The sequence below is a fragment of the Falco naumanni genome, chromosome 12 (assembly GCF_017639655.2).
Source record: "Falco naumanni isolate bFalNau1 chromosome 12, bFalNau1.pat, whole genome shotgun sequence".
Lineage (NCBI taxonomy): Eukaryota > Metazoa > Chordata > Aves > Falconiformes > Falconidae > Falco > Falco naumanni.
This window is the reverse complement of record NC_054065.1, coordinates 26,895,979-26,923,498: the sequence shown is the minus strand read 5'-3', so window position 1 is coordinate 26,923,498 and position 27,520 is coordinate 26,895,979. Positions and strand designations below refer to the sequence as shown.

The following is a 27,520-nucleotide window of genomic DNA, read 5'->3' as shown; positions in this document are numbered from 1 at the left end:
AGGCCGGATGGGATCCTTGAGGCAGCTTTCCTCAGCAAGGCAAAGGGACTGTCCTGCAGGGCAGGGGGAGCTGCTACGTGGGGACATTTTGTAACCCAGGAGAACTAGATTCACTAAACAGAAACGCGGAGAAGGAAGAAAAGACACTAATAAAGTCCAGGGTACATGGGTAAGTTCCCCATGTTCTCCAGTAAGAACAGAGGGAGCTGTTTTCTTAATACAACTGGTTCAAAAGAAAGAATAGAAATAAAAAAATAGGGAAGAGGCAGGGAGGGAAGACAGGCTTCCTAGTCTGAGGATCTAGCAGCTCTTTTCCACCACCTCTGCATTTCAGTGGACAGACTGGTTCTGCTTGCAGTAAGGACCTTGGTTTGATTTGGTTCCACTTCCTCCGTTTTACTGTGTTTGCCTTCTGTTTCTCCTCTGCTTATCCTTCTACTCGCTTTCTCCTTTTTTTTTATTTTTCTTTCCTGTATCTAATACTCTTCTTTCAGTTTCATCCTGCCACCTCAGTCGTGCTGGGAAGCAAAACAAGTTGTTTAATTGCAGTGCAGTACCCAGGAGGACACGTCTCCTCTGTCATAAGAGGTTGCTCTTATTTGCCTGCCTCGTTTACCTTCTCAGCAAAGAGGACGAGAAGGGACGTGGAGCTCCTCACTCTGCTGACAAATGGTCCGTGAAAAGGGTTAGAGAGGGACACGGAGGGGAGCCCGCACTGCTACGTCCGTGATGTATCTAGGTGCCTCGGTCCCAGGCTTGTCAGCCCGTGGTCTTTCGTTGGTCCAGAATTTGCAGGTGTATGTGAATGCTCCTATACAAACATGGTATCAGAGATGTTTAAGAATTAGCTGATGTTTCCGGATGTTTCAAAACAAGACATTTTAAAGAGACTCTCCTTTCTGAAACTGGTGAGCTCACAGCTTCAGAAAATGGGCACTGACACAGTCCAGTGAGGGAGCACAGGGTACACAGCAGGTCACTTCATCTGGCTGCGTCCTGGTGCTCCAGTATGAATTTCTTGTCCACAGGGTAACTGCTCAAACTGAACAGTTGCCAGCTCCTCAGCTGTCAGGTTCGCATCTTTTTGGTTGGTTTTTTTTTTAACCTAATTAGGTTAGATTTATTTTTAATGCTCCTTATTACCATCCGCTTCTGACTTGCATCCGTCTACTGCTGAGTACATGCTGCTCTTGCCAAAGCAAGTGTCTTTCAGCAGCTATCTCAGCCCCCTGGAACTGTACCACCCTGCGGGAGATGGCACTTGCCACTGTTGTCCCTTCTATTAATTCCATGGCAGCACATGCTGTTCGTCTGCCTTGTTCAGTGCTCTCGTGTTAATAACTGTGCAACCGGTTGTTATTTCTTTCATAACCATTACCATAGCTGCCTGTTGTTGATAATTCAGGGTTAATTACTCACTAAGATGTTTAGCAGAACAATTTAGCTTCGCTTAGCCTGTTCATTCATAAAGACTAAAGTCTGCAGTCTATCAGTAATACAGACGTTACTGGAGTTTGGTATAATTGGCTTTTATTGAAGTGCTGCAGCAAAAATGGGGGTGAGTCCAACTGGCAGTCAGCTGCCTGTCTGTACACCTACTGCTTGTTTTTCCATTAGATTCTGGGCAACCAGTTGGGGGGAGAACCGTCACAGTAACTTACTAGGTTCACTTACGTATTCATTCATGTTGCAGCAGTGTGCAGCGCAGATGCAGCCATGGAAGTGCCCAAGCCCAGCTTTAGAAAGGACATCGTGGCAGATGTAAGGAGTCCAGCATTTCAGTTAGGCTTGCAGTGCTGGGCTGACCTATCACAAATACATCTTACTGGACATAGACATACCTGCGGCAAGACTTAGCTAATCTTCTCAATGATTTGTGGAAAAAGTGGTAGAAAAATTGCCAAGAAGAAACATCATTAAAGGCAACGATGCCTCCCGTCAGTCTTCTCTGGTCTGGCAGTCTCCTGTTCCCTGAAGTTTTGAATCCAGGAGCTGTTACAGACAGAAGGCTCTGGATATAGGCACTGCTTTTGGTTTCCAGTGAAAGGGATGGAAACTGAGACCCCTTTCAGCAATGATCTCTTTCTGACCAGGCACTTGGGAGTCCCCTTCTCCTGACTGCCAGAAGCAGAAAACAGACCGCTTGTTCCCATCCAAGGGAAGGTGAGGGTTTAGCATTATACTCATTTAGAGCAAAACTGGACTCTGGAAGCTCCACTCAGCTGATTTTACTTGCATTACGCTATTTTGCAATGAATTGAGGTTGACTGGGTGCATCGTGGTGCTCTGCGTTCCTTTAAGCCTTCACAGCATAGGGCCGTGCAACAGTTCGTCGATAGCCTTTGGCTGCTCTAGGCACTGACAAGCGACAGCAAGACAGTTCCCATCTTAGACACTTTTTAAATCCAGGTGGTGCTGTCTTCATCTTCAGATGCCTAAATATCCTAAATATGCCCAAATATCTTTATATTAAATCTCACAAGAAAGCGATTAATTGTCCCCTGACCTTCAGTGTCTTCATTGAAACTGTATCACCAAACCATATTTTATGTCACTAGGAGACAGCAGATGTAAATCAAGTATCTGCCTGCTCTAGAATATCTAACAAGGGAGGAAATTACTTCCATCCATTAACACAGATGGAGTTTCTTGACAGGACTTTCTGCCTTTGAAATTCAGTTTTAAAATGCAATTTCATCCTCACAGGTCTGCCTGTTGGTTTCCAGCACACAGGGCATTGCCTCAGTTTGTTTGCAGCACTCGCAAGAACAACCACCTGCTGCTCTCTCATCTCCTAAATGCTTTTTTTGCTACATAATTTAAAAACTATAAATAATTTCTTAAAAAATCCCAACACCCAAGATAAACTTAGATTTTGGGTTTCTTCAGAAGGAAAGGTAGTGAGTATCTTTTCTCAAGAAATTAACAATAATTTAATAAGCTCAAAATAACTGAACTCCATGCACTTTACTTCTGTGGTCCAAGACTGAATACACGGTAACTAAAAAGGGGACATTTTTCCCAAATAATGAGCAAGAAATGACAGTGGGCCTTGGATCTCTGAGAGCACCCACGTTTGCAGCGCACATCTGCGCATCCTGCGGCCACATCTGTGGGTGACACGAGACCTGGGAGGCCAATGCCTCTGCATGCAAGGGGGAGGGACCAGGGCTCTGCCCCGGTCACCGTCCTGCGCCACCCACGCTGCTGCTGCTTGCTCCAGTACGCTGGGCACTGCAGCCTCCACTGAACATGGTACATGTACAGCCCACGACAGAACGGGCCTCCCTCTGTGGCAGTGCTTTGTAATTTCTTGTCTTTGGTTTGTCCTCTTAGGTTTTTGCACCAGCAGCCTTCAGCGCTAACGAATCATGGTATCGGCACGTTCTTCTGGCCCGGCTATATGACGTAGTGAGTATTTTCAACTCGCATCAGCTCCAAAGTGAGTGCTGTTGAAAACAAAACAGATTTAAAAATCCTTAAACAAAAAAAAAAAAAAAACAAGCTTAGGAGTAGCCTCATTGTTGTGTTGTCCCTGTGTATCCATTTATCTGTTCAGATCAGTCGTGCGCTTGAAGAGGAAGTTCACAACAGGGCAGACAAATCTCACGTTCAGAATTAGGACCCTGGAAAGAAAAACCAGCTTGTAAACCAGACAAATATTAGCCCATGATTGCATTGAAACCTCAAAGCTTAATGCGTGTTCGTAACTGCTTTTGCTGGAAAGAAGCAGCCTCTGCCATGCAATTACGTATTTAAGCTCCGTGGAAAAGATTGGTTTACTGAGTGAGAAAGGCACACAGCCCAGGCTGCTGGTCAGAGTCCTGCCTGATCCTCACAGGCTGCAACATAAATACAACGGTTTGAAGGCCTTTGACATTTGATTAGTATTTTTCTCTTTTATAGAGTGAAGACAGTTTGGAAAATGAGCTAAGGCTTTAATTAGTGGGGCCACAGAGAAAGAAATGAAGAATGACTGTGGAGAGCAGTAAGTATCTGCCAAAAGCTTACAGGGAAACTGATGCCAAGCAGATTGCATTAGATTTAAAATTCCAAATGTAGATGGACTCACACGTGCAGGTGCCAAACACAACTGTTTCTATATAGGAAGGTAGGAAATCCAAAAAAATTCAAAACACAAATTTGTGGTAACTGGGAAATGCTTTACCCCTTGGCCCTGTCATAGAGAATTGATTCTGCTCTCTTAAGCTGTTCACTGCTGAAGGCTGTTTCTGGATTTACACCATACACACTAGAGCAAAAGAGAAACTAAGTTTATTAGTAGCCCATCTGTACTGGGCCTTGACCCACACAGCTCCATCGACACAAATACTGGTGCATTGGCCAGGAAAAGCGGTAGCAAAGGTGACTAGACACAAAATGTACAAAGCAGGCTAAAATTATCAGCAGTCTGTGGGGTTACTGAAAATGGCAAGCATGCTATTTTCCAGCAAACTTGATTTGTGAGGTGATGGTTGCTTCATAGGCAGTGAGTCACAGAAGCTTAGCCTCTGCAGCATCTCTCTCTCCCCCTTAAGCAGCACTTTCCGTGGCAGGAACAGGTAGGTGTAGATAAGAGCAGCATCTTGGGCTTATGCTGATGGCACAAAATGAGCAGAAACTCTTGCCAAGTCAAAAAAGGTAGAAGAAATACAGGAAAGGCCATACAAACGTAAAACACGTTTCAGGTTGGAAGGGTTGGACTCTGAGGTGTGGGTGACGCCAGAAGCGATGTGACACCCAGCTCCAAGTGCTTTCTGCAGCTACATCTGGCTGGCAGCTGCTGGCAGCACTGGTTGGGGCGTCGCTAAACCGGGCACCGAGCGAGGAGGAATGAGACGCAGCACAACTGCTCTGTCTTGTTATCCTGGCATGTGAGACCCCAGTCGATGTGACGACTTGCTGTGGGGCAGGAGGCTGAGTGGCAGGTCACCTCTCCGGAGGGGGCTGCGGTGGCAGGGCATTGCCGGGAAGCACGGCCTCTGGCACAGCTCCATGGCAGGCGGTCCCCCTGCCCGCACCGCTCTGGGGTCTCTCCCCCCTGGGGGTGGGTGCCGGAGGCGGCAGCAGCAGAGGGGCCGCCAGCCAGCCCAGGAACTCGCCTGGCTGCCCACCAGTCCTTCCTCTTGAATCTGCGTAGAAAATTACGAACGATTCTTGGTAAAAATATGATCTAGTATCCAGACTTCAGATTATTCTTCTAATGCCTGCGGGCATCCTTCCATGTGAAAAAAAAAAAAAAAAAAAAAATGTTCAGGACTTTTTCTCAAAGTTATTACGTGCTTTGCTAATAAACCACTTTGGAGATCCTTAGAAGAGTAATGTTCCTGGGAGGGCAGGAAGCGATGTGCTGTTTTTAGTGCTTCCCCCCACCCTTTGTGTTTTTGAGTGGTACAGCATGATGTGTTGCAATTCATCTGTCATTTTCACATTTGGAGAAGTGGTCAGAATGGAGCAATCCAGCCATCCCAGCTGAACACGCTGTCGTTAACTTGTTAAGTGACAGGCGTCTCGGGTGCAACAGGAGCCGCGAGGCTGGCGTGGAGGTGCTGACTTTTAAATCCCACTTGCATGCAGAACCTGGGCATATTGTCAGCATGTACAATTTTCAATTTCACGGGACACTTCTTTTGGTGTTACCAGTGGATTTTGTTTTACCTTCATCTTCCCTTTTTGTTAGTGCTGCAGGATTTATTCCTTGGGGCGCTCTCCTGTTTTACCTGATACCGTGCACGCTGTGTGATTCCCTGGGGGGTTCTGTGGGCAGAGACCTGAGCTTTGCACGAGTGCGCACGTGTATACACTCACACGTAAATGCCGGAGAATTCAATAACATGAGAGCTGTCACAGGTCATTTTACTACAATTCCAATGTTTGAAAGGTACCTAGGTTAGTGTAAGAACGGGTTTCAGCTCTGGTCTGCTTTTCTTCACAGAATACGGGGAACGGCTGCCTGGCCAGCGGTGCTGCCCAAACAAAGGTCTCCTCCTGCTCAGACTGGCCTCGGGGGGAAGCTGCTGCTGCTGCATTTGGAGGGCCTGAAATAGGGATTTTCCCTGTACAGCTGTGGAGGTCAGACAATTGGGGGCTGTATTTTATATATATTTATTTATAAATAAATATATATATATATATTAAGTATGGGAGTTTATTTTTCTCCTACAATCTACTCGCCTTGGAAAGCAGCAGAGCAGGCCGAATCACTTCCTCGGACACTATCCTTTTGCGCATTTTTACCTTATTTTTAAGAATCCAAAGCAGGGTAAGCACAGGCTCTGAGCTTTTTTTGCCAAGATCTGACCACGCTGATTTCAACAGACAAAACTTTGGTTTCAAAATGCTAAAATGAAAATACTGGCATTTTCAAGCTAAAAGTTAGTATGTTGAGTAATTGTTATGTTGAGACCGATGGAGCACTTGCGTCAACTGATCAAACTTTGCTCTGTTAGATTTTACTGATCTTGCTTTTCTCTTTGCTCAAATTAACAGTCACATTTGTAATTGAACTCAGTGGTAGCCAAGGCTATAACGGTATAAACACATAAAAACCTGCCTCGCCAAAGTCTTCAGTCTCACTAAGAATGAAGCTCACAGAAGCACATTCAGATCAGAACTGATGCTACCTAAACCAGGAAAAGATTCACTTGCAGAGGCTCATTTTGGATCTTTCTATATCCATAAAGGGAAAATAATTATCTTTGTATGTGTATAAATTTATCCTTTCTTATTCTACCCATTCTGTGGACAAACTGTTAAATGCCTTGATAAAAGCTTTCTAAAACACTTTAATAATTCCCCAAACACTCAACACAACCCACACTGGCTTTTTCTTTTTTTTTAAAATCTGAAGGTTTATTAAGAAGATCACAGATTTTCCTGTTCACTGTGAAATCCAGGTGGGAAAAAAAATCAAGTAATTCTTGGTATTTAATATGATAATTCTAACTGAGACTTACAAGGTAAAAGAACTTAATGTCATTACCTATGCAAGATATGAAAATGCATGCCTCCAGAAATAATGACCTTATTACAGCATTGATCTTGCGTGGGCAGAAGCCTGCTTTAGAAGAAGCCTGTGGGAAATGTTCATGTATTTCACCTGCCTATTGTACATTATAGGTGAGCCCAGAGGTGCAATAAGATACACATTTGGTAAGTGTCTTGCATGTAAGAAATCAGAGATTTAATGCATTAATCACTAGAGTGCAATTATAGACCTTAATTGAGAAGGTATTAGCCGTTTGCCATAGATAACCTTCAGTGGCTATTAGAATTTCATAAGTCTGAGTTCATTACAACTGGCAAATGCCATTTTGCACAACCAGCACACACAAGGGCCTGTTACTTGGCTGGAAGTACATTTTTTGCAGTATTAAATCCACTCCATTAAATACAAGAGAGAGCACCTGTTCAGGTCTTATTTCAATAAAGATTACATCCTAGTTGCATTTTAAGGGAGTTTATAAAGATAGCACACTATTAATGTATTTTATTAGCATGTTTAAAATGGGACACACTGGAAATATTACAAACCCATCAGTAGAAGACATCATGGCTGGTGATAAGGTGCTACGTGCGCAGCTTGCTATGGGTATGTGACTTGCCTAAGACAACAGAGGAGCAAGAAACATGTCTGCCTAACACAGACACCTGGCAGAAAGACAATGTTGTAGCTTCGATCGTGTCTTGCAAGCGACAGAACAACATAAGATGGTTGTGTAGGTGTGCCTTTTGTCATCAAAATACAACATGCTCATCTGCATCTTTTGGAATTACATTACTTCCTCTGTGCGAGAAGGCACTGAAAGACGTCAGCACACTGCTACGAAAAATACAGCTGCATTAACAGAAAATGTCACTTTTTTTTTTCTCTCTTTCAGTTACACAAGCACAGTAGCTCAATCTATTGCCATCTTTATATTATAGGGTCCTGCGATTTACACATTTTAAACTTAGGGTTTTTTAATAATTGAATCAAAAAGATTTAATCCAGAGCAAGTCTGCAGTTACCATAGTAGCGTGTGAGCATTGTGCAGTGGTAAATCAAAGTCAACACACCAAAGTGGAAAAGTTTGAGGTCGGATTTGCCCCCATAACTTGACAAGAGCTTTTGCCAAAAACACTTCTCTAAGTTTGTGACCACCTGTCACAGCTGACTGTACAACAAGCAGCAGTGAATACCTCGCTTCCACACTGAAATGTACATTGTATATTAAAAAAATAAGATGCTCAGAGACTATAGCCGTGAAAGGATAGCAGTCCTGCTTACCTGTTGCTTCAGCCACTTTTAAAATTTTAATTCAAAATCTGAAACTGGTTTAGCTGGCACCTAAACTGTCACTGCATTCTAGTCACTTCAGTAACTTCAATACAAAATCAGCCTTTTGTAGAATCATAGAATCACAGAACGGTTTAGGTTGGAAAGGACCTTAAGGATCATCTTATCCCAACCCTGCTGCCGTGGCCAGGGACACCTTCCACTAGACCAGGTTGCTCCACACCCCATCCAGCCTGGCCTTGAACGCTTCCAGGGACGGAGCATCCACAGCTTCATCCACAGCTTCTCCAGGCAACCTGTGCCAGTGCCTCACCACCCTCACATTAAAGAATTTCTTCCAAACAGCTAATCTACCCTCTTTTAGTTCAAAACCATTCCCCCTTGTCCTATCACTTCATGCCCCTCTCCAGCTTGCCTGTAGGGACCCTTTAGGTCCTGGAAGGCCGCTACGAGGTCTCCCCAGAGCCTTCTCCAGACTGAACAACCCACACTCCCTCATCCTGTCTTCACAGAAGAGGTGCTCCAGCCCTCTGAGCATCTTTGTGGCCTCCTCTGGACTCACTCTAATGGGTCCTTGTCCTTTTTATGTTGGGGGCCCCAGAGCTGAATCCAGTAATCCAAGGGGGAGTCTCAGGAGAGCGGAGTAGAGGTGGGGAATCGCCTCCCTTGACCTGCTGCTCATGCTTTTGATGCAGCCCTGGATACAGTTGGCATTCTGGGCTGCAAATGCACATTGCTGGGTCACATAAATGAGCAGTCAGAGGCCCAAGCTGACAGGATCCACAAAAATCTAGGTAGTTCCCACCTACACTGACAAGCTACAACAGGATTATAAGTGAAGCATCCAAGCTAGACACATGCTGAGACATGTAAACTGGGGGCAAACATGTCTAAATCCTGATGCTGGTTCTTGCTGTCACCACCTGGAGGGAGGTGCTGCAGTAGTAGGCTCAGTAGCAATGAGACGCTACAGACTTGCTGTCTCTTCCTATTAATTAGAACTGACAGCAATCCTGAAAACATTCAGAACTTCAGGTATCCAGTTCCATCTATTCAACCATAAGTCAGTGAGAGAAGCAGGATGGAACAGAAAGTGCGCGTTACATATTTGAGCATAAGCATCACGACCATTTCCTCCCGCTGTAAATTTGCACAAAACAAGGGATGTTCCCAGGCACTTCTGTAGCACCTTGTGTGACCTGACAGAATTCTGCAGGGCTTTTCCTAAACCAGTTTATTGGACTTCATCTGATTCCCTGTGTTTAATTTACACACAGTATTCTAAATTTAGCAAAATTACTTCTCTCGAGATACACAGGTCCTATTTTCAGCAGCTTTAGAACTATTGTTTCAGTGCCCGAGTATGTTGTCATCTCTCAGCTGAATAAATGTAAGTATAATATATCACAGGCAACCAGAGAGGTGCACCAATATCATTAAAACACATATACATGCAATCACTTATAGGTACTTAATACAGGCATGACCTAAGTATCAGTAATGAAAGGTAGATAACCTGGATTAGCATGAAGACAGCCACTTTGGTGTCCTCTCCGGCCCAGCCCCAAGTAGAACAGCTTAAGAAAGTGTGAGAATTTCCTACCTGGACAGCCTCGCAGTCTGGTGGAGGACGTCAGGGGGCATCAGCAGCAGAGCTCAGGTCCTGTCAGGAAAAGAAAGGCACTGGAAGGAGCAATCTGACCGTTGAGTGGAGGGAAAGAAGGGTCTACATCCCTTAGGCATTTAATTCCAAGAGGCTGAGTTGTTGAAACCGCAAGAGTGGGGCCTCATTCTATTTAACAGGTGAATCTTAAGACCTGACCCTGAGTTCTGCATTTCCAGCTGTCCAGATCAGGTCATGCTCTGGGTAACCGGATGTACATTGCAGAACCTATATCCCCCATGCAACACCACCGGGTCCCCAGCTGGCTGCTGAGGATGTGGCCAGGCAGCACTGCACTCCCGAGTTAGCTCACCAGCGGCCACTTTTTCAAACAGCATCAATTTCCAAAAATTGCATTTAAATGCAAAATGAAAATTTAAATCACTATTTTTTTTTAAAATAAAAATCACTCTATCCTCTCTTTTACACCCACACCCCTTTTCGTTCCTGGTTTCCTCTTTTAAGAATTACAGTAACAGGCAATGAAATACTTGAGCTACAGATGCAGCTGGCTCAGTTTGGCTCCCTTAGGAAGCCCGAGTATTGCACTTGGAGTACGGTGACCAGGGGAAGCGGGACAAGGCCGGGGGCGAAGGGTCAACGCCCGCGGTGGCTCGGCCCGGGGGGCACCCGCACGGTGTAAGGGGCGGGGATGGGCCGGCGCAGCCCCCCCGCAGCGATGGCTGGGGCACCCAGCCGCCAGCGAGGCCGAACGGCGGCACTGCCGAGGCTGAGCCAGTCGGTGTGCCCGGCCCGGCCCACGCCGGGCTGCCCCGCCGGTGGGAGCTGCCCCCACGCCGGGCTGCCCCGCCGGTGGGAGCTGCCCCGCCGCCCCCCCTCGCCTGGCCCCGGTCCGGCGGCTGCTCCCGGGAGCCCAGGGGGGGTCTCCGCCCCGCGCGGTAGGGGACCTGCCGGGGTCTCACCGCTGTCTCTACCTTTCTGCTTCCACGGCGGGTTATTTCCCCGTCCCACACCCACCCAGCCACCGCTTCCCTCTGCCCCGCACCCCGGCTCCCCGGGGGTCCCGCCCGCGTTCCCGCGGCGGCCGGGGGGCAGCGGGGCACCCCCAGCCCAGCCCGCCGCGCTGTGGGCCACACGCCGCCCGGGCCGTGCGGGGGAAGGAGCTGCCCCGCGGAACGCCCCGGGAGCCCGGCCCGCCGCCCCGCCGCCGCTCCCTGCCGCTGCCCCGGGGCGGGCCCCCCCCCGCAGGCCGGCCCGGCGGAGGCGGTGCGGGCCGCGGCTGCTCCTTCCCCTCCGCCCGCGGCCTCTCCGCCGTGAGCCGCTACGAAACGCGTTACCCGCCCTTCTTCGGCACCAGCGCTGCGCTTCCCATGTCCCGACCAGTATGGTATTTAGCCGATTTATTTCCCTTTTCCTCAAGGCAGACGAGGCCCGTTACAGCCGTTTGAGGGGAAGAGCGAAGGCACGTGAGGTAGGAGCTCCTGAAGGGCACAGAGGCGCCCGAGGTAGGACTGGTGGGGCCTGGCCTGGCCGGCACCCGAGCTGGGGACCCGGCGGGCAGGCGGAGGGGTGTGTGTCCCCGGGGTGCCGGGTGACCCCGTGCTGCGGCAGGTACCCGGCCCGCCTGGCCCGGCAGGGTGCTCGGCCAGCGCCGGGCTGCGGGGCCGCACCGCGGGCTGACTGACGGTGCTGCTTGCTCGCACCCAGCCCGGAAGGCGGCAGCGGCTGCTGCTCAGGCTAAAAAGCAAAAATTTTTTTGCTTTTTGTTCCTGTGCGCCTTCAGCTCGGTGGCTGTAGCTGGGAGCGTGCCCCCAGGCCGTGGGAGAGCGCCTGCAATGCCATCCTCTGCCTGGGGGCAGGTGGGACCTGCCTCTTCCTCTAACTGGGAACGGCTCCTCCGGCACTCCGGCTTCCCCTCCGGCTGTGCCACTGTGCAAGACCCTCTAGAAGCTGACCGAGCTGGTAAGAAGCAGGAGCTAAGGGGAGGGCAGGAAGGGCCTCCAAGCTGTTCTCAAAGGCTGGTTTCTGGCTTGAACATACGCGTAGTCGGAACACGGAAACTGCCCAGAGCAGGTCTCCTCCCTCCCCTCTTTGGCCCCCATACAAAGCATCCCCCAACCCTTCATTAGGCTAAAACATGTCTTTGATATAGTGAATCTTGAACATTATTCATTCTGTCGGATGACCTGTAAGGGGAGGAGAGTGCCTCCACTCCAAAAATAACCAGTGTTTCCACAGTTGCTATTTGTGAAATAAAAGGCTTTGGCATTGCATTGTGCAGAAAACAGAACCGAGTGAAGCTGACACTAACTGCTAAATGAAAACATTTCTAGCTTTCTCTCCAGAAGGAGCTGGGTAGGGACAGAAGTTAAAATATAACCTGCATGGGGATTTCTATTTGGCAGTCCTACGTGTCAGACTGCAGGTCTTTTATGGCCTCGGAAACCAGGTGCGTACCTATCTCCATGCAGGAGTGTGTAATTCGGTCTCCTGCTTCTACTCTGATTGTCATTCATGCAGGTTACCCTGTGTGACAGCTGTTCTTGGTTGCGTTGGGACCGCCTTGTATAAGGAAAACCGGTAGATAAGCGCTTGACCTGGGATATATGTGCAGGTGAGCCCCAGGACTCTGCTACCACACTGTGAGCCAAAAGAAACGGCTAACTCACCGACAGCCTCACACAGCACCTGTTTCAGAAAGGCTACTAGCTGCTTCTCTGCATTCTCCACTTGCTAGGTCTCCTTGCACAACAGGTTCTACACTACTAAGTTATGTCAGCTACACTTGTTAAGTGTGATTTTCAGGTGTTTTTCCTCCCCCAACGAGTTAAGAGCTAACTCAAATTTACTCTGACATAAAGCCTGTTTCAAAGAAATTCAGAAGGTACCTTTTCAATGTCTCCGTTCCAGGAAAGAGTGGAGCAGGTTTCTAACGTCACTTAGACGGTGGGCAGGTTGCCTGCCTGTCTCTCTTTCATACTATATTTATGGTCCTTTTGTCACTGGACGTTTGCAGCTTGTTATCTTTTGCTTGCTTTTTTAAAACACAGGTGCAAAAAACGTATTTGCAAAAGCAAACATCCCTCTGTTATCAATTTTTCTGTTTGGTTCCACATATTTAGGCACCTGTCATACTCTCCCAATATTTTCTTAATAAAGAACATGCCAGATTGTGTCCCAGGAATGCAGGTGTGGCAACCATGCCATTTCCTCTCCAGCCATTTAGTCATCTTTGCTGACCTGAGGTCCTGAACCACTACCACTGTTTTACACCTGACCACTGTTTCACAGGCACGGCAGTGCTGACGAGCGTTATAAAAATGTTAGCTTTTCAGGTAAGGCTGCGCAGAGGTCTGCTTGTGACTCCAGGAGTTACAATCTCAATGCTGCTTCTCCATTTACTGCTACTTCCTTGAGAATTTCTGTCCCGTCTGGGAAAGCTGGCCTCCTGTAAGTTAAAAACTCTGCTGTCATCTTGAGAGTCCTTTCCTATTATCACTTTGATCTTTTCCAGGTGAAAGTTTTAATCCTGGCTGCTTCTAATTATCCTGTGAGCACAAAAAAAGGGACATTTTGTCTATGGGCTAAATGCACTTTGTGAAAAACAGGGTCCAAAACAGGGTCCCTAAGGGGGAAGGGAAACTAACAGGAAGGAAACACCGCTTCCCTGGCGTGGTTTCTAGTCTAGACCAGGCAGTTATCACATGACAGTTTTCAAAGAAAAAGAACGTCAGCATGGATTCAGGGTGTGAGGCAGGAATACCTGAGTGGTGACAGTGAGTGACCATGGGTGGTTTCTGCAGCTTGGACGAGCGCATCTGCTGGGAAACAACTGTAGCGCTAAGTTGGAAGAAAACCCCAGGAATCTTCACTGTCGTCACTGAAGCCTCGAGAAGTTCATTTCCTTAGGACCTGGAGGAGCATAAGAAACCCTGTTGGTCCCCTTCTCAAGCCTAGCTGAGGCGCTCCCTGCCTTCATGGTCCCATCAGACAGAGGGGCTGGGGCACTTCCCTGGAGCCTGGGGCTACAGCACCCTCCCTCTGCCTGTCCAGTTTACGCCTGTCCCCCAGAGAAATAGCCCAGAGCATCTTTTAGTCTATACTTTATTTTCCCACCCTTCTAGAGACTTCTTTCTTTTAAAGTGATGAACTTTACAGAATGAGTCTTAGCCTTCACCTATTTTCATTAGGTATGTATCATTCTTAGGCCTCCAGAAACTGCTTACATAGAAGAATAATGATAGAAAAGACTAAATATTTTTATGCATGCTTAATTGTATTTAACTCATTTTGGTCACAGTACAATTTATTTTTGATAGTGGCTGCTTTGCTGTTCCTTATTTCACATTCCCAATTTACACGTCTTATTTTTTTCTCTCTCTGCCTACTCTCCAGTTATTATATAATAATAGAGGAACAACACTGCCTTTTTGTGTCCGCATCTCATCATATAATCTGAGGGGATATCAAAACTGATAAATACAAACAAATCTAGATGATGAACAGGAACTAGATAATTGCATCCCATAAGTAGCTTCTGATTACCCAAACCAGCAGCTCGTTTATTATGGTCTTTCTGCTCTGTGAGGTCATTAAATGCCTTATTGCCTTCGGTGTACCCCATCAATGACAGGAACTGTCACAGTACTCACTTGCCTTATAACATGCTTCCTGGCTTCCTGATTTTAAGTTGGAAAATTTGAGTTAAGCATCCTAGCAACTTAAGGTAGAGGCTGAGGGGATGGGAAGGGCCACATTCATTAATCTTTTAAGTCACAAAATTGTTTCTTTTTTAGATTGTAATTAGCTAGAGGGGCCTCATGAAGAAAAGTGTTTACACTGCATAGCATTTTATGAGCACAAATGCATATATTATGATGGCTTAGAGCCTGGGTGAAAGCTTAGAGCTTTATTTTTGTTTCAGTAAGTAGATTTGATCTAATCAGATAACAGCAGCAATACAAATTTTCACAACAGAGGTTGGCCTTTATCTGGCCAGTCTAAGAACAAAGACTTACTGTTTGTGATATATCTTTCAAGATCATTTTTATGGCCTAGATAAATATTACAAACTCCATGTCAGTAGGCTTTCTGTTAGATTAAAAAGGGTGCTTTTTGAAGGTCTCTGGGTTCTTTTCTGAGAAATTTTACCAAGCGCCAGATACAAATAGCCCTCCACAGTCAGTTATGTCACCAGCCTCTGGGAAAGATGCCCATAATTGTTGCCATGAGTGAAGAAAAGACTGATGATTTTAGGGTGTCAGGCAAGGATATGTTACTTGTTCTGCACTTTCTCCAAGAAGTAGGAATGACTCAATTCCCTGTATAATTGTGACATGAATATATAGGGAAAACTGAACAGGGAGACTCTTTTATCTGGATAGCAGGACAGGACCCAAGAATTAAAGAATGAGTCTGGGACACGTTTGTCTATTCAGGTGAATTTCAGTAGATTTTAGGCAGGATGTCTCAGCCTTGTTACACATTAACAACAAAGACTATTTTCCATTGTTTGCAGTGGGGTTTACTTGTTATTCTCTTCTTAAGAAAACACACAACTATTTGGGTTTTTTTCAAGTCTGCTTCATTCTGTTTGGGTGTTTCCATGAAAGGGTCAATGCAATCCAAGAAGGTAAGAGCTGCACTAGCCATGGACCTGGGGTAGAGCACACAGTTGCACACAGGCTGCGTTAGGTTTGTGCATGCTTTGTAGTCTTCATTCTGAGACTTTGATTGGGGATTACATTTCTGACTGGGTAGCTAACATCCAGAATTCTCTATGCAGATAACTTGAGTCTTGCCTTTACAACCAGACTAAACAGCAACGTGGAAAGAGGACAGATGCAGTAGGTCATGCTAATGTAGGAGTTAAACCCCCTTTATATGCTGGTGCACTCGGTCCGTGCCTAAGCCTAAGTATAGTGAAAAGAGAAAGGGACTGAAGAAAAGATGGAAATGGGAGCTGAGATCATTCGTTGACATACCACGTCTCAGGTCAGTAGTGTTGCGTATGCTCCTGCAGCACTTCTGGGTTGGTTCAGCCATCCCACACTGCTGAACTGTGAGAGACCATTTCAGCCCAAACTGCCAACAAGCTGTACATGTGTTTCGTTGTATCTTACGGCTCAGCTCTGTCCTGTCAGCATGGCTGAGTGGCAACAGACTGCTTTGTCTGCCGTAACCCCTTTCCTGGAGCCGTTCCAAGCATCTGATCAGTTACAGGTATACAAAGATCAGGTATTTAAACTTAATACTATCGGGACATGAACAATTTCCAAACATTTGTTCTCAAAAGAAGACTGGGTTTGAAAGAGGAAGCGGGAGAGAGGAAAGACAAGATTTCTTTGACTTTGTCAGAATTCTTGTTCCAAAACTTGTAGGCTGAATCAAGATTTGGTTTTCTTTCTTATTAGTCTACTCTGGTAATAAATGAAACTAATTTCCCCAACTCAAGTCTGCTTTGCCCATGACAGTAATCGGCGAGTAACCTCTCCCTGTCCGTATCTTGACCATGAGTCTTTTCTATATTTTTTCTCCCCTGTCCAGCTGAGAAGGGGAGTGACAGAGTGGCTTTGGTGGCCACCTGGCATCCAGCCAGAGTCAACCCATCACAGGTTCCAAACTCCTCCTGTTCATTGTTTCCCCTTCCCAGTGTCTCTTTCATGCCCACATGCTTTGTACCTGCAGTCGATACTGTTCGTGAGTGCTGCGCTTTGCCAGCTTCTGGCAGAAAGATCTAGGGTTAACTAACTCTTCTGTTAATCCCTTGTCCCATAAGGATTTCACAACTGACCATTGTTTCTGGTCTGGGAAAGATATCCCGCAACTTTGGCCAGTAATGTTGGATGCTATGCAGAGGCACAGTACGCCAGAACCATTTCATATTAAGAGCATAAATACTTCAAGCAGAATTCAGAAGCTGTATATGGGCAGGACCCCCACTTCATTTTATCACAACTATAAATATGTCCATCCCTATCTGTCAGGAAAGATACTCTGGTGAATGTAAGAGAGGGACTGAAGTTGGCAGGAATGTGTTTATATTAGTATCTAACAATCAGAAGCAAAACGTTTGAAATTTTGAAACAATCAGAAAGCAAAATGTTTAATTTTCTATACAGAAACATCTATTGCTGATTAGATCTGAAACCAGAGAGTTATTTCAAATCTTAGAATTTGCCAGAAAGCAGAAGTGTGGCACCAGTCTGTCTAGTTACTTATTTATAAACTCTGCTGCAAACCCAGTGTAGCTTAGGTTAGATGAATGTAAAACAGCCTCTGTTCAGTTAGCTGGACTCTGGATATAAACATATAGAAGCTGACTTAAATATATTTTCAAAACATTCGGAAGAAAAGTCATACACTGATGAGGAAAGCAGTGTGCATATCCTTTTTTAAGTTATATCAGTGCAATTTTATACACAAATCCATCTCAAAACAGAAAAAAACAATAAGGGACAAGTAAGATGGTCTTTGTCTCTTCAGTGCCTTATGTTTTTGGGTACAGAGGGGAGAAACGAGGACTATCTTCTATGTGTTGAATTTACAGACAAAAAATACACCCTGAAGTTGGTTAATCCCATCTTCCTTCCCTTTCTCTGGGGAGCTTTTGTGCTACTTGTGACAACTAGTGGCATCTCACTGAAAGACAGCAGAGTAACAGCAGCACTCACGCAGCTCCAGGTGAGCTCTCCTGCCTCACTGCCCAAACAGCAAGACCCTTAGCTATGGAGCTAAGGGGGAAAAAATCTACCAGCGTGGCAGTAGCATTAACGTTTTTCCCTTAGTCCTAAAGCAGGCTTGTGGCAATTCGAAATTAGATTCTCACATACTTATCAAAAGATGCTGCTACCTTTATTATATATATATACACCCTACTCATCTGTGATTCAGTGACCTACAGAAAATGGCCTGGATTTTTTGTGAAAATCAGCATCGGCAAAACAAAATTTTTTTTCTTTGGTGCAGAAGATGAAAAATTTACCAGCTTTACCTTTTTATCCACCAGCCACACCCCAAACACTTAAACGACCGGTATTCTTGGTCAGAGAACTTCATCCTTGTGGAATTATTTCAAGGGATCTGTGTTTCTGATGGGCACACAACTCCTCTGGTGGCCTGTCATCATCTAGGAAAAAACTTCTTAAGAGGGTATCACAGTCACTGCAATAGATCATTGAAAATATTTTTGAAGTTTTTAAGTCTTATTGATGATTATATCAGACATCTTCTCTAGAGTCCACCCAGATAACCAGCGTCTCTGCAGCCCGGTTCCCCAAAACCTATGGCTGACAGTGGGGAACCATTTAGGCCCGCTTCTCATTATTGTAAGCACATATGGAACACGTCTGTTCACTTCCACTGGCATGTGCTGGTTCATGTATGACCTAAGGTAATGTGGGGGAAGCATGGGAGGCTGCCGAAGAGAGTAAGCATGTACAGAATGCTGCACAAAACCACTTTGGAGACTGACATTTTCCTTTCAGATCACTCTTTTAAAAAAGCAAGCAAATACCCTTGGCCATTAGTAAGGAGAAAAATAGGTTATCTGACTTGTTCTTCATCTCTGTGGACTCCGGTACATTTTTGTTGGGGGTATGGAAAGGAGAATGGCAAGGGATTTCTAACCCTCCATGGGAGAGCTGTTACTCTTAAATTCTTTCGGGGCTTGTGTACGTCAGAAAGGAGACAGCCCTAGCTCTCCAGCTCAGCCATACTTCGGGCCCTGCTTTCTGACAGTTTCTGCGGATGTCCTGAGGTGTACACAACTGCGCTGAGATGGACAGGCACTACCTACAACATCCACGCTCAGGTACTGTCAGCTCCCTTTGGGTTTTTTGCTGTGCTAATGAAGGTTTCTAGGCGATTTAAAACCAAGTTAACATAACCCGAGTTTTTAAAAAAATGAGGACAATAGTGTAGGTCAGTTCCAAACGACTCAAAGCATCTGCATCAGCCTTCCCGGATCCAGATGCCCTCTTCCCGAGGAGGCTGAGACCGCAGCTAGAGTATTTGTGTTGTGTATGCACTTGCTTGCTGCCTTTAGATCCAGGTAGAATATCCACCCTGCATTGTACATTTCTTTCCATTGCTCAGAAACATACCCTGCTTAGGACTTTCCACCCCAAAAGCATTTGCTGCATTTTTCCTCCCCCTTCTACTCTTCCACTTCCCTTTGCTGCTCACCCCTCCTGACACCAGTGCGGTGGAAGGAAACAAAATCTCACATGCTGAGCTCTGGTTCTCTAAACTTTATTGCTTCAGTTTTCAATAACAAATGAAGCATTTACACAACCCTTAATCTCCATGTCCATGCACAGGCACGTAACTGAATGGGGTGGTCGTCATTTTGTGGGAAGAATATTCTTCCCAAAAGGTTTTAGGTGCTAATGGACAGTGGTGAAGGGTTATATAAAATGCTGCATGGAGGGATTCTGTTAACGTAAAAATCTTTGCTGTCCTTATGAGAGCACTAAGAGGCATTACTTACTGCCAGCATCATTCTCTGCGTCGCAGCGGGCCAAGATTAGGGGAAAAGGTAGTAACATGCAGAAAAAATTGAGGGAGCAAAGAGTTTACAAATTAATTCTTCCCTGTCACCAAACCAGAGCCGAGGTGGAGTGTAACAACTGTTAAGAGATTGTTAGAGGCTTTTTTAGCTTATAAGAATGTGGAAAAGCAGGTAAGTGTAAAAGCAAAGGTGGCTAGAAATATTTCACCATTTCCTTATTTTCTAATGATAAAAATAAAACTACATTTTAAAATTTAAAACCAACAACATTTTCTAACTGTTTCACTGTAAACATTTTAGGCTTTTTCTTGTGGTAAGTAGGTACACGTCTATTGCGTTTCTACTTCCAAAGTACTATCTATTTGTCACTGCTGGTGATGCTGTGATTTTGCCCAAACTTTAAAAACCAACCATGGCATTTGGGCAAAGACAAGGAATGCACATGTAAACATCTGAAAGGTTAATTACATTAATTCAAAATTATTAGTGCTAAACATCTTGTATTATGGTGTCAACAAAAGAACTATTGTAATAGTTAACAAGTAATAAAAGGGAAAGTTGGTGTTTTGTTTTCATGGTTCAAGAAAAGAGAAAAGTAAAAAATCAAGATCTTGAACGACCTGCTGTATGTTTTCTTTTTTAATAATCTACAATATTTTGTAGTTGCAAAGACAAACATTATATAGTTTACTGCTTATAATGTCCCCTTTTAACACTGCATGCTAAGTCGAAAAGAGAGGGTGGAAAACACAATTATTTTCTAGTACTAGGAATTATTCCCCATCGATGCAGTTAAAAATCTCTGTAACAGAATTTTGATACTCACTGCCTGCAATATGCTGTTCTTTGCAGCACATCCTAAATTCTGTAGTGAGACAAAATATGAATGAAATTTGAATGCCAGAACTTCAGAATTCAGCACTCTATCTAAGTGTTCTTTATGAACATATATAGTATGAATATTCATACTCTCTTTTACTTTCAAGAATAAGATCTTGTCCCAAAACCATGAAATTGTCTTAAAAGTGACAAGATCAGTATTTTAAGTTGCAAGGTATGTGTCTTCCCCCTTGGGGAAAGCCTGTAGGGTGGAAATTTGCGGACTCCCCTTAGCAGTCACAGCTGTTACAAGTTAAGGTTTTAGTATAATCAGATGATTTTGAGACCATCACCAAAAATGTTAGGTACAGTGAGATACAAGATTTGATGGTACTATAGTATCCTTGTACTTCCTATTTAGCAGATAGTCTCTAAAAAATGGCTAGCTCTTTCATTTGGTATTTGCAGTGGGAATATCATGGTGGTTTCTACTGACGTACTTCTTCATTTCCCAGATACCACTTTGTATGATGGCAAGAAGCAGAAGATTATTTTAGTTCAAGTGCAATATTCTGCACAGAATTTTGTACTTGTGCTTTAAAGTAGCAGTGTGTTCAAATCATCATCATAATAATTAGCAGGGTTTACCTCTTCTTAATTACTGGCTCAAAGTCCAGCTTCTTTCCTCTCTGAAGTAGATGTGCTTTGCAGACGTTAGATGGCCATCGGGGGTTTGGTTCCACAAGGATTTTACACTTACCAATTTTTAAGCAGATCGTGCTGGAGGTTGGGTTGTCATTTCATTTCAATAAATATGTTTTAAAAAGCAGAGGCAGATGGTTGAAATCTTAGTTAGAAGGTTGTTTTTTTAAACTGCAGTACACAAACAATCACTTTAGGGTTAATAATTTGCTCTGTTCTTTACCAGGCTCAGTAAAAATCTTGCTTTGAAAAGGTTTTTGTCTCAGATAAAGGGATAGACAAGCAGACAGATGGCATAGTGCAAGGAAAATCCAGAGTGGGAATAAATTAATAAATGGATTTGTCAGTGAGCTGCATAAATTACGTTATGCACCTTTTTGTATAGCTTAGGAATTTACAGTTCACGAAATGTAGTTTTTCATAAAACATGAAATCTTGCAGCACAGTTTCAGGGTACTGCGTTTTTTCTTTTCCTTCACCGTCAGCCTTGTTCCTGCCTGTACTTTCAAAACTACTTTACAACCCTTTCAAGAACAGTTTCACGTCACAGGGTGAATCTGAGGCTCAAAGAGCCCTGAAAGAGGTCACCTTTTTAAAAATTCACGGCAGTTAGGCACTTGTGTGTAACAGCAATCTGAATTCCAAGTAGCGTGATCACCCTGACAAGGAGAGCGTTCAGGGGAAGAGCAGCCTTGGCCAGCTCTCGACTGACCTTACTTAGGTTATCCAAACCGTTTAAACCTGTTTGGCTAACTGATTAAGGAATGAAACTAATACACCAGAATTATCAGTTCCATGATGCAAATGAAATAGCAAGGGCAAGATTTTCACACTTACCTAGTGGAGTTTTCATGCTGCCCTTAATGTACCTAAAGCAGGGTTACTTTTCAGGTGGTAGAGGTGCCCAGTTCTCATAGGGACCCATCTTCTCACCGGCCAGCCTATCAAATGATGCCTGCTAGACTTCAAAGAAAGGATAAATCCCAAATCACTAGTAATTCTTAGCGTGACATTAGCCTTTTATTCTACAACTGTTACAAACGTGCTGTACAACTTACTGCATAGATAGCCAACTGCAGAATTAATGCTTAATATTTTCACTGTTTTCACACAGGTTCATGATGCTGTATCAGCAGCTAGTATTTGTCTTTGGAGTATCACTAGCTAGTGACACATGGGCACTTAGAAGCTGTTACTCAGAAGCCCAAGTCTCCCTATATTACTTCTGCAACCTCACAGATATTCCACTTGTGCCAAAGGACACGGTGAAGCTTTTGCTGACTTACAACTATATCAGCCAAGTGACTGCAACTTCATTTCCACTGCTGGAGCACTTGTTGCTGTTGGAAATCGGAACACAGTACGTCTATCCTGTTACCATAGGAAAAGGAGCTTTCAAGAACCTGCCAAGACTTCGTGTCTTAGACTTGGGATTCAACAGGATTCTTCAACTGGATCTTGATGCTTTTGTGGGCTTGCCAAGTCTGACTGTACTCCGTCTGTTTCAGAACTACCTAGGAGATTCCATCCTGGAGGAACGTTACTTTCAAGATTTAACCTCATTAGAAGAACTGGATCTATCAGGGAACCAAATTACAAAACTTCAGCCTCATCCTTTATTTTATAACCTAACCGTCTTGAAAACTGTGAACCTGAAATTCAACAAGATATCCAACCTGTGTGAAAGCAATCTTACCAGCTTCCGAGGGAAACGCTTTTTATTTTTTAGCCTCAGTTCTAATCATTTGTACATGACAGATGAAATGGTCTGGGCCAAATGCCCAAATCCTTTCAAAAATATTACGTTTAACTCACTAGACCTTAGTGACAATGGCTGGAGCACAGAGAAAGTCCGCTATTTCTGTACAGCCATTCAAGGGACTCAAATTGATTCTTTAATATTTAGCTCTCATATAATGGGTTCAGGATTTGGCTTTAATAACATTAAAAATCCAGATAATGATACATTTGCAGGACTAGCAAGAAGTGATCTTCGCTTGCTTGATATTTCAAATGGTTACATTTTCTCTCTCAATTCTTTAATCTTTCAAAGCCTTGGTAATCTGAAATTGCTAAACCTTTTCAAAAACAAAATAAATCAAATCCAAAGGCAAGCATTTTTTGGCTTGGGAGACCTAAAAATTCTCAATCTGTCAAGTAATCTTTTAGGTGAGTTGTATGATTATACTTTTGAAGGTCTACATAGTGTCATGTATATTGATTTACAGCAAAATCATATTGGGATGATTGGTGAAAAATCATTCCGTAACTTACTAAGTCTGAAAACGATTGATCTCCGAGACAACGCCATTAAAAAACTCCCTTCCTTTCCACATCTGACCTCTGCTTTTTTAGGTGACAATAAGCTAATGTCTATAGCTGACACAGCAATAGTAGCAACTTACCTTGAATTAGAAAGAAATTGGTTGGCAAACCTGGGTGACCTATATATTCTTTTCCAAGTTCCAGATGTGCAGTATATCGTCTTAAAACAGAATCGCTTCTCTTACTGTGTGAAAAGCGATAATGTTATAGAAAACAATCAGTTAATCTATATGGATCTAGGTGAAAATATGTTACAGCTTGTGTGGGAGAGAGATTTATGTTTGGACGTGTTCAGGGCACTGTCCAAACTGCAGGTTCTACATCTGAATAACAACTACCTTAGTGCTCTTCCACAGGAGATTTTCAGAGGTCTAAAATCTCTAAAAAGACTTAATCTAGCTTCCAACCTACTGTCTCATCTTTCTTCTGGGCTTTTTCCACCAAGCCTAACAAACCTAAACTTATCTGGAAACCAGCTTTTTTCCCCTGAGCCTGAAGTCTTTATGACTTTGAATATTCTGGATATAACACATAATAATTATGTCTGTGATTGTACTTTAAAGAGCCTACTAGCGTGGCTAAATGAAACCAACGTAACCCTGGCTGGCTCACAATCTGACAGGTACTGTGCATACCCACCTGCATTTGCAGGAGTACCACTGTCATCTCTGACATACGATGGTTGCAATGAAGATGAACTCCAGCAGACACTCAGGTTCTCAGTGTTTATCTTCACCTCCATCACTCTTCTAGCGTTGCTGATGGCAGTCACCATTTTCACTCGCTGTCGGGGGATTTGTTTTGTCTGGTATAAAACTATTACCAAAAAAATTATAGACAGCTATCCACAAGTAGTAGATAAAAGTGGATACAGATATGATGCGTATTTGTGCTACAGCAAAAATGACTTTGAATGGGTCCAGAATTCTTTGCTAAAGCACCTGGATTCACAGTATTTTGATAAAAACAGATTTACCTTGTGCTTTGAGGAAAGAGATTTCTTGCCTGGGGAAGAACACATCAACAATATTCGTGATGCCATTTGGAACAGCAGGAAAACCATTTGCATTGTGACCAGGCAGTTTCTCAAAGATGGGTGGTGTGTGGAAGCCTTTAATTTTGCCCAGAGCAGGTACTTCTGTGATCTGAAAGATGTCCTCATTATGGTAGTGGTTGGGTCACTTTCTCAGTATCAACTGATGAAACACAAACCAATACGAAACTTCTTACAAAGAGGTCGGTATTTGCGATGGCCTGAAGATTATCAAGATGTAGACTGGTTTTTAAATAACCTTTCTTGCCAAATTCTGAAGGAAAAAAAAGTGCGAAGGAAAGCTGGTGATACAGAGCTGCAGACTGTAGCAACCCTCTCACATTGATGGTGTATGGGTTGCTGGCTTTCCAAATATCCTGTTTCCAGCTGTGCCATGGCAGGAATAAACAGAAGTTTGCTTCATCTTTCCTTGAAAAAGCAGGCAGAAAGATAACTATTTCAGTATAAGTCCTACTAAACATGGAAACAGCCTGAAAGCGACCAGCAAATACATGAAAGTGTGATTATTTTATGGACTATGACACACATTTTCAGAATTACATGAATCACAGATGCTTCACATTTTGGATGCTCAGCTTCAGACATTTCAGTCCTGATTTTCAGAGTACTACTTACTTACAGGTCTCTTTCAGTTAGAGGATGCCCATGGCTGTTTTTTTAAAAAGACCCCACGGTACCGTATGGGAGTGACCAAGTCTACGTTCACGTATGGCCTAGCCTGACCCATCAGTTCATGGGTTATTTACTCCTGTGCTTTTTGCACTCTGTAACTTTTCATGCTCTGGTTCAAAGCACAATCAGTGCTTTGCACCTTTATGCTTTCATTTGGTGTAACAGAGATTTCATTTGTTTGCTTTCTACTCAATGAGCCTCAGCTTCTCCACTGGAAAGTACAAACTCTGAACTTCATCCCCCTACCCTCTACAACTTCTCTGCTTGGTGGTAAAACTACGGTCATTGATCTACTTCATTTACTGCTGTTTCAGCCTGGTGCTTTTCCAGTTGAGCTGCCTCCTGCCCTGCAGAGAGGAACAGGTATCCTCGTCAGATCTGAAGCAAACTTGGACTTGAAAAGCAAACAAGAAACTACCTCAGCAGCCACGTGGGCTGGACACTGGTGACATGGCCATAGCCCAGTGACTGCCAGATAAGCTTTCACATTCCGGGAGTGGAAAGTACAGACAGTGGGTTGTTCTCTGTAAATCCTGTCCCCTGATCAGTTCTGGGATATTTTTCTGCTTCTACTGAAATATTTTTCTAGAGTGATTAATGCTTTTACCTCTCTAATAATTTTACCACTGTTTGTTCAGGTATGTGTCTTCAGGGGGTTGTTCAGGATCATTTTAATATAAGTCTGATTGAGTGTTCATTGTTATAAAAACCTGCATCTATTATTTTGATGGTGACATACTCCTCGAGCATACGTACTGTTGGCATCTTGGTTTATACATTTATTCAACAAAAGCTTACCAAATTAATCGCAGTATGGTCTCAGTCAATTTCTTGCTTTAATGACAGAGCAGGACTGGGAGGTTTTATAAGCTGTCTGTCTTGACCTTAGCTGCAAACAAATAACACCAGCTTAACTATTTTGACAGAGATGAGAAAGTACAATCCACTTCGTGTGGATGCAGTTGTTTGAATATAGATGCACGTGCCTGTGGCTGATCTAATTTACTCGCAGTGCACCAGTATACAGGATTTCTATTGATAAAATTACCACGGTAAAGTATTACTTCCTTCTCAATCGGCGTAGTCACTCAGGAACAGAAAAGGGGTAAGCCTTGGAAAACTTCCCAGGCAGCACGGGGAGCAGATGGGAAGAGGGACTGACTGTGCTGATGAAGCCCTGGGTGTCGCTGTTGGCCCAGGGACTAGCTCGGGCTTCCCGAATTCCTGCCTCCCATGCCCTGCAGCTGCTGCCTTAGGGAAAACGTGCAGCAGGGATGGAGGTCTGAAAGAACCAGCAGCCCTGGCTTCCCAGAGCCCCGTGGGCTGTCGGAAAAGCCACCACCTGCATTCCAACTCTCTGCATTTCTTACAGTTCTCTGAAAATGTCCAAACTTTTTCCTTTTTTTCTCCCCAACCAGTACAAAGAGTTATAATCGTCCTTTAAAGTCAGAGGTTATATCAGGGAGTATTGCACATAAACCCCAGACAGATAGACAAAGCAGGAATGAATCTGTACAATGAAGACCACGTGCAGGTCTAGGCTGTCAGCCTATGGATCTGCACACGGTGTAAAAGATGGGAATTTTAAAAGGATACTTAAATTATATTTTAAAGGATGTCACAAACCATTTTTGGTCAAGTGTTAATTGAGAGCCCTCTCCAGTTACGACTTTATTGTATACTTACAAGGCACTCCTATCACTTCAGATACTTAAAACTTTTTCCTGCTAACCTATGTATGCAGGAACAACAAGTCGATACAGACATTACTGGGATGGCTTTAACCAAAACCGTTCTATTTTGTTTTAAACGTGTCTGCCTTCATAAGCTTTGGGCTTATGCCACTGGTGGGAGGTGGCTACATAAAACTTGCATTTTCTTCAGCCTTTGGAAAGTCTGACTTTTTACATAAAAGTTTTAATAAAACCTTTGGATGCAATTTCATTGTCTGGCTCCATACTTATATACCATTTTGGAAACTTAAAGAGATCAAACCTGTGTCAGGAGCAGCTGGGGAAATTTCTTTCTACCACAGAGGCAGTTTAGAAACACAAATAACCCAGCCCCTTGCAAATTCTATTGCAAGGGATCTACAAAAGACAATACAAGTGGTTTTGGAGAACGTGCTGCTGAACTGCTGGTTGTGGAGCGGTTTGCAGGCATATGAATAACTGCAGTGTCAATTTTAGAGGGATCTGAAATCGCTCCTTTTTACTCCTTGTGAAACCATTCCAAGTCTCACCAACAAATGCAGTTGGTACAGTCTGTCCTATACAATGCAACACTGACTTCAAATAGATCATAGGACACTGGTCACCGTCTCTGTAAAGTCACCTGTTCATAAATGACAAAGCTTGGGGAATTGTTGAGAAAGGGCTTGTGCAGACTTTATACTCCTCTGCTCAGCAGGAACCACAAAAGCATCCTGTACAAAAATGGAGAATGACGATGCTTGATGAATGAAGGCCATAAATTGAGCCTCAACCTCATAACTATTGATTAGATTCCCTTCAGGCTCACTGGGAACATTACTGC

At 44.1% G+C, this 27,520-nt stretch overlaps 1 protein-coding gene and 2 long non-coding RNA genes across 12 annotated transcripts; 2 read left to right on the top strand and 1 right to left on the bottom strand.

The window, feature by feature from the left end:
• Positions 1 to 130: 130 nt before the first annotated feature.
• LOC121096448 lies at positions 131 to 13,772 on the bottom strand. Its single transcript, XR_005830507.1, has 3 exons — positions 13,666 to 13,772; positions 9,882 to 9,941; positions 131 to 3,449 (listed from the first exon to the last, which is right to left on the bottom strand). It is a non-coding gene; the product is annotated as an uncharacterized LOC121096448 (long non-coding RNA).
• On the top strand, positions 3,306 to 7,604 carry LOC121096449. Its single transcript, XR_005830508.1, has 3 exons — positions 3,306 to 3,411; positions 3,907 to 3,988; positions 5,936 to 7,604. It is a non-coding gene; the product is annotated as an uncharacterized LOC121096449 (long non-coding RNA).
• Positions 11,201 to 26,924, top strand: TLR5 (toll like receptor 5). 10 transcript variants are annotated; one of them, XM_040612377.1, is made up of 5 exons: positions 11,287 to 11,373; positions 12,423 to 12,516; positions 13,238 to 13,352; positions 15,421 to 15,896; positions 22,049 to 26,924. In XM_040612377.1, exon 5 carries the CDS (start codon positions 22,053 to 22,055, stop codon positions 24,636 to 24,638), a length of 2,586 nt encoding a protein of 861 aa, XP_040468311.1. In that variant the 5' UTR covers positions 11,287 to 11,373; positions 12,423 to 12,516; positions 13,238 to 13,352; positions 15,421 to 15,896; positions 22,049 to 22,052; the 3' UTR covers positions 24,639 to 26,924. The 10 variants fall into 10 exon arrangements, 8 of the variants coding, with proteins under 8 accessions (XP_040468315.1, XP_040468313.1, XP_040468310.1 ...); XM_040612376.1 differs by lacking the exons at positions 13,238 to 13,352; positions 15,421 to 15,896 and adding an exon at positions 11,686 to 11,864 and having other exon boundaries at positions 11,285 to 11,373; XR_005830506.1 differs by lacking the exons at positions 15,421 to 15,896; positions 22,049 to 26,924 and adding an exon at positions 13,706 to 13,753.
• Positions 26,925 to 27,520: the final 596 nt, after the last annotated feature.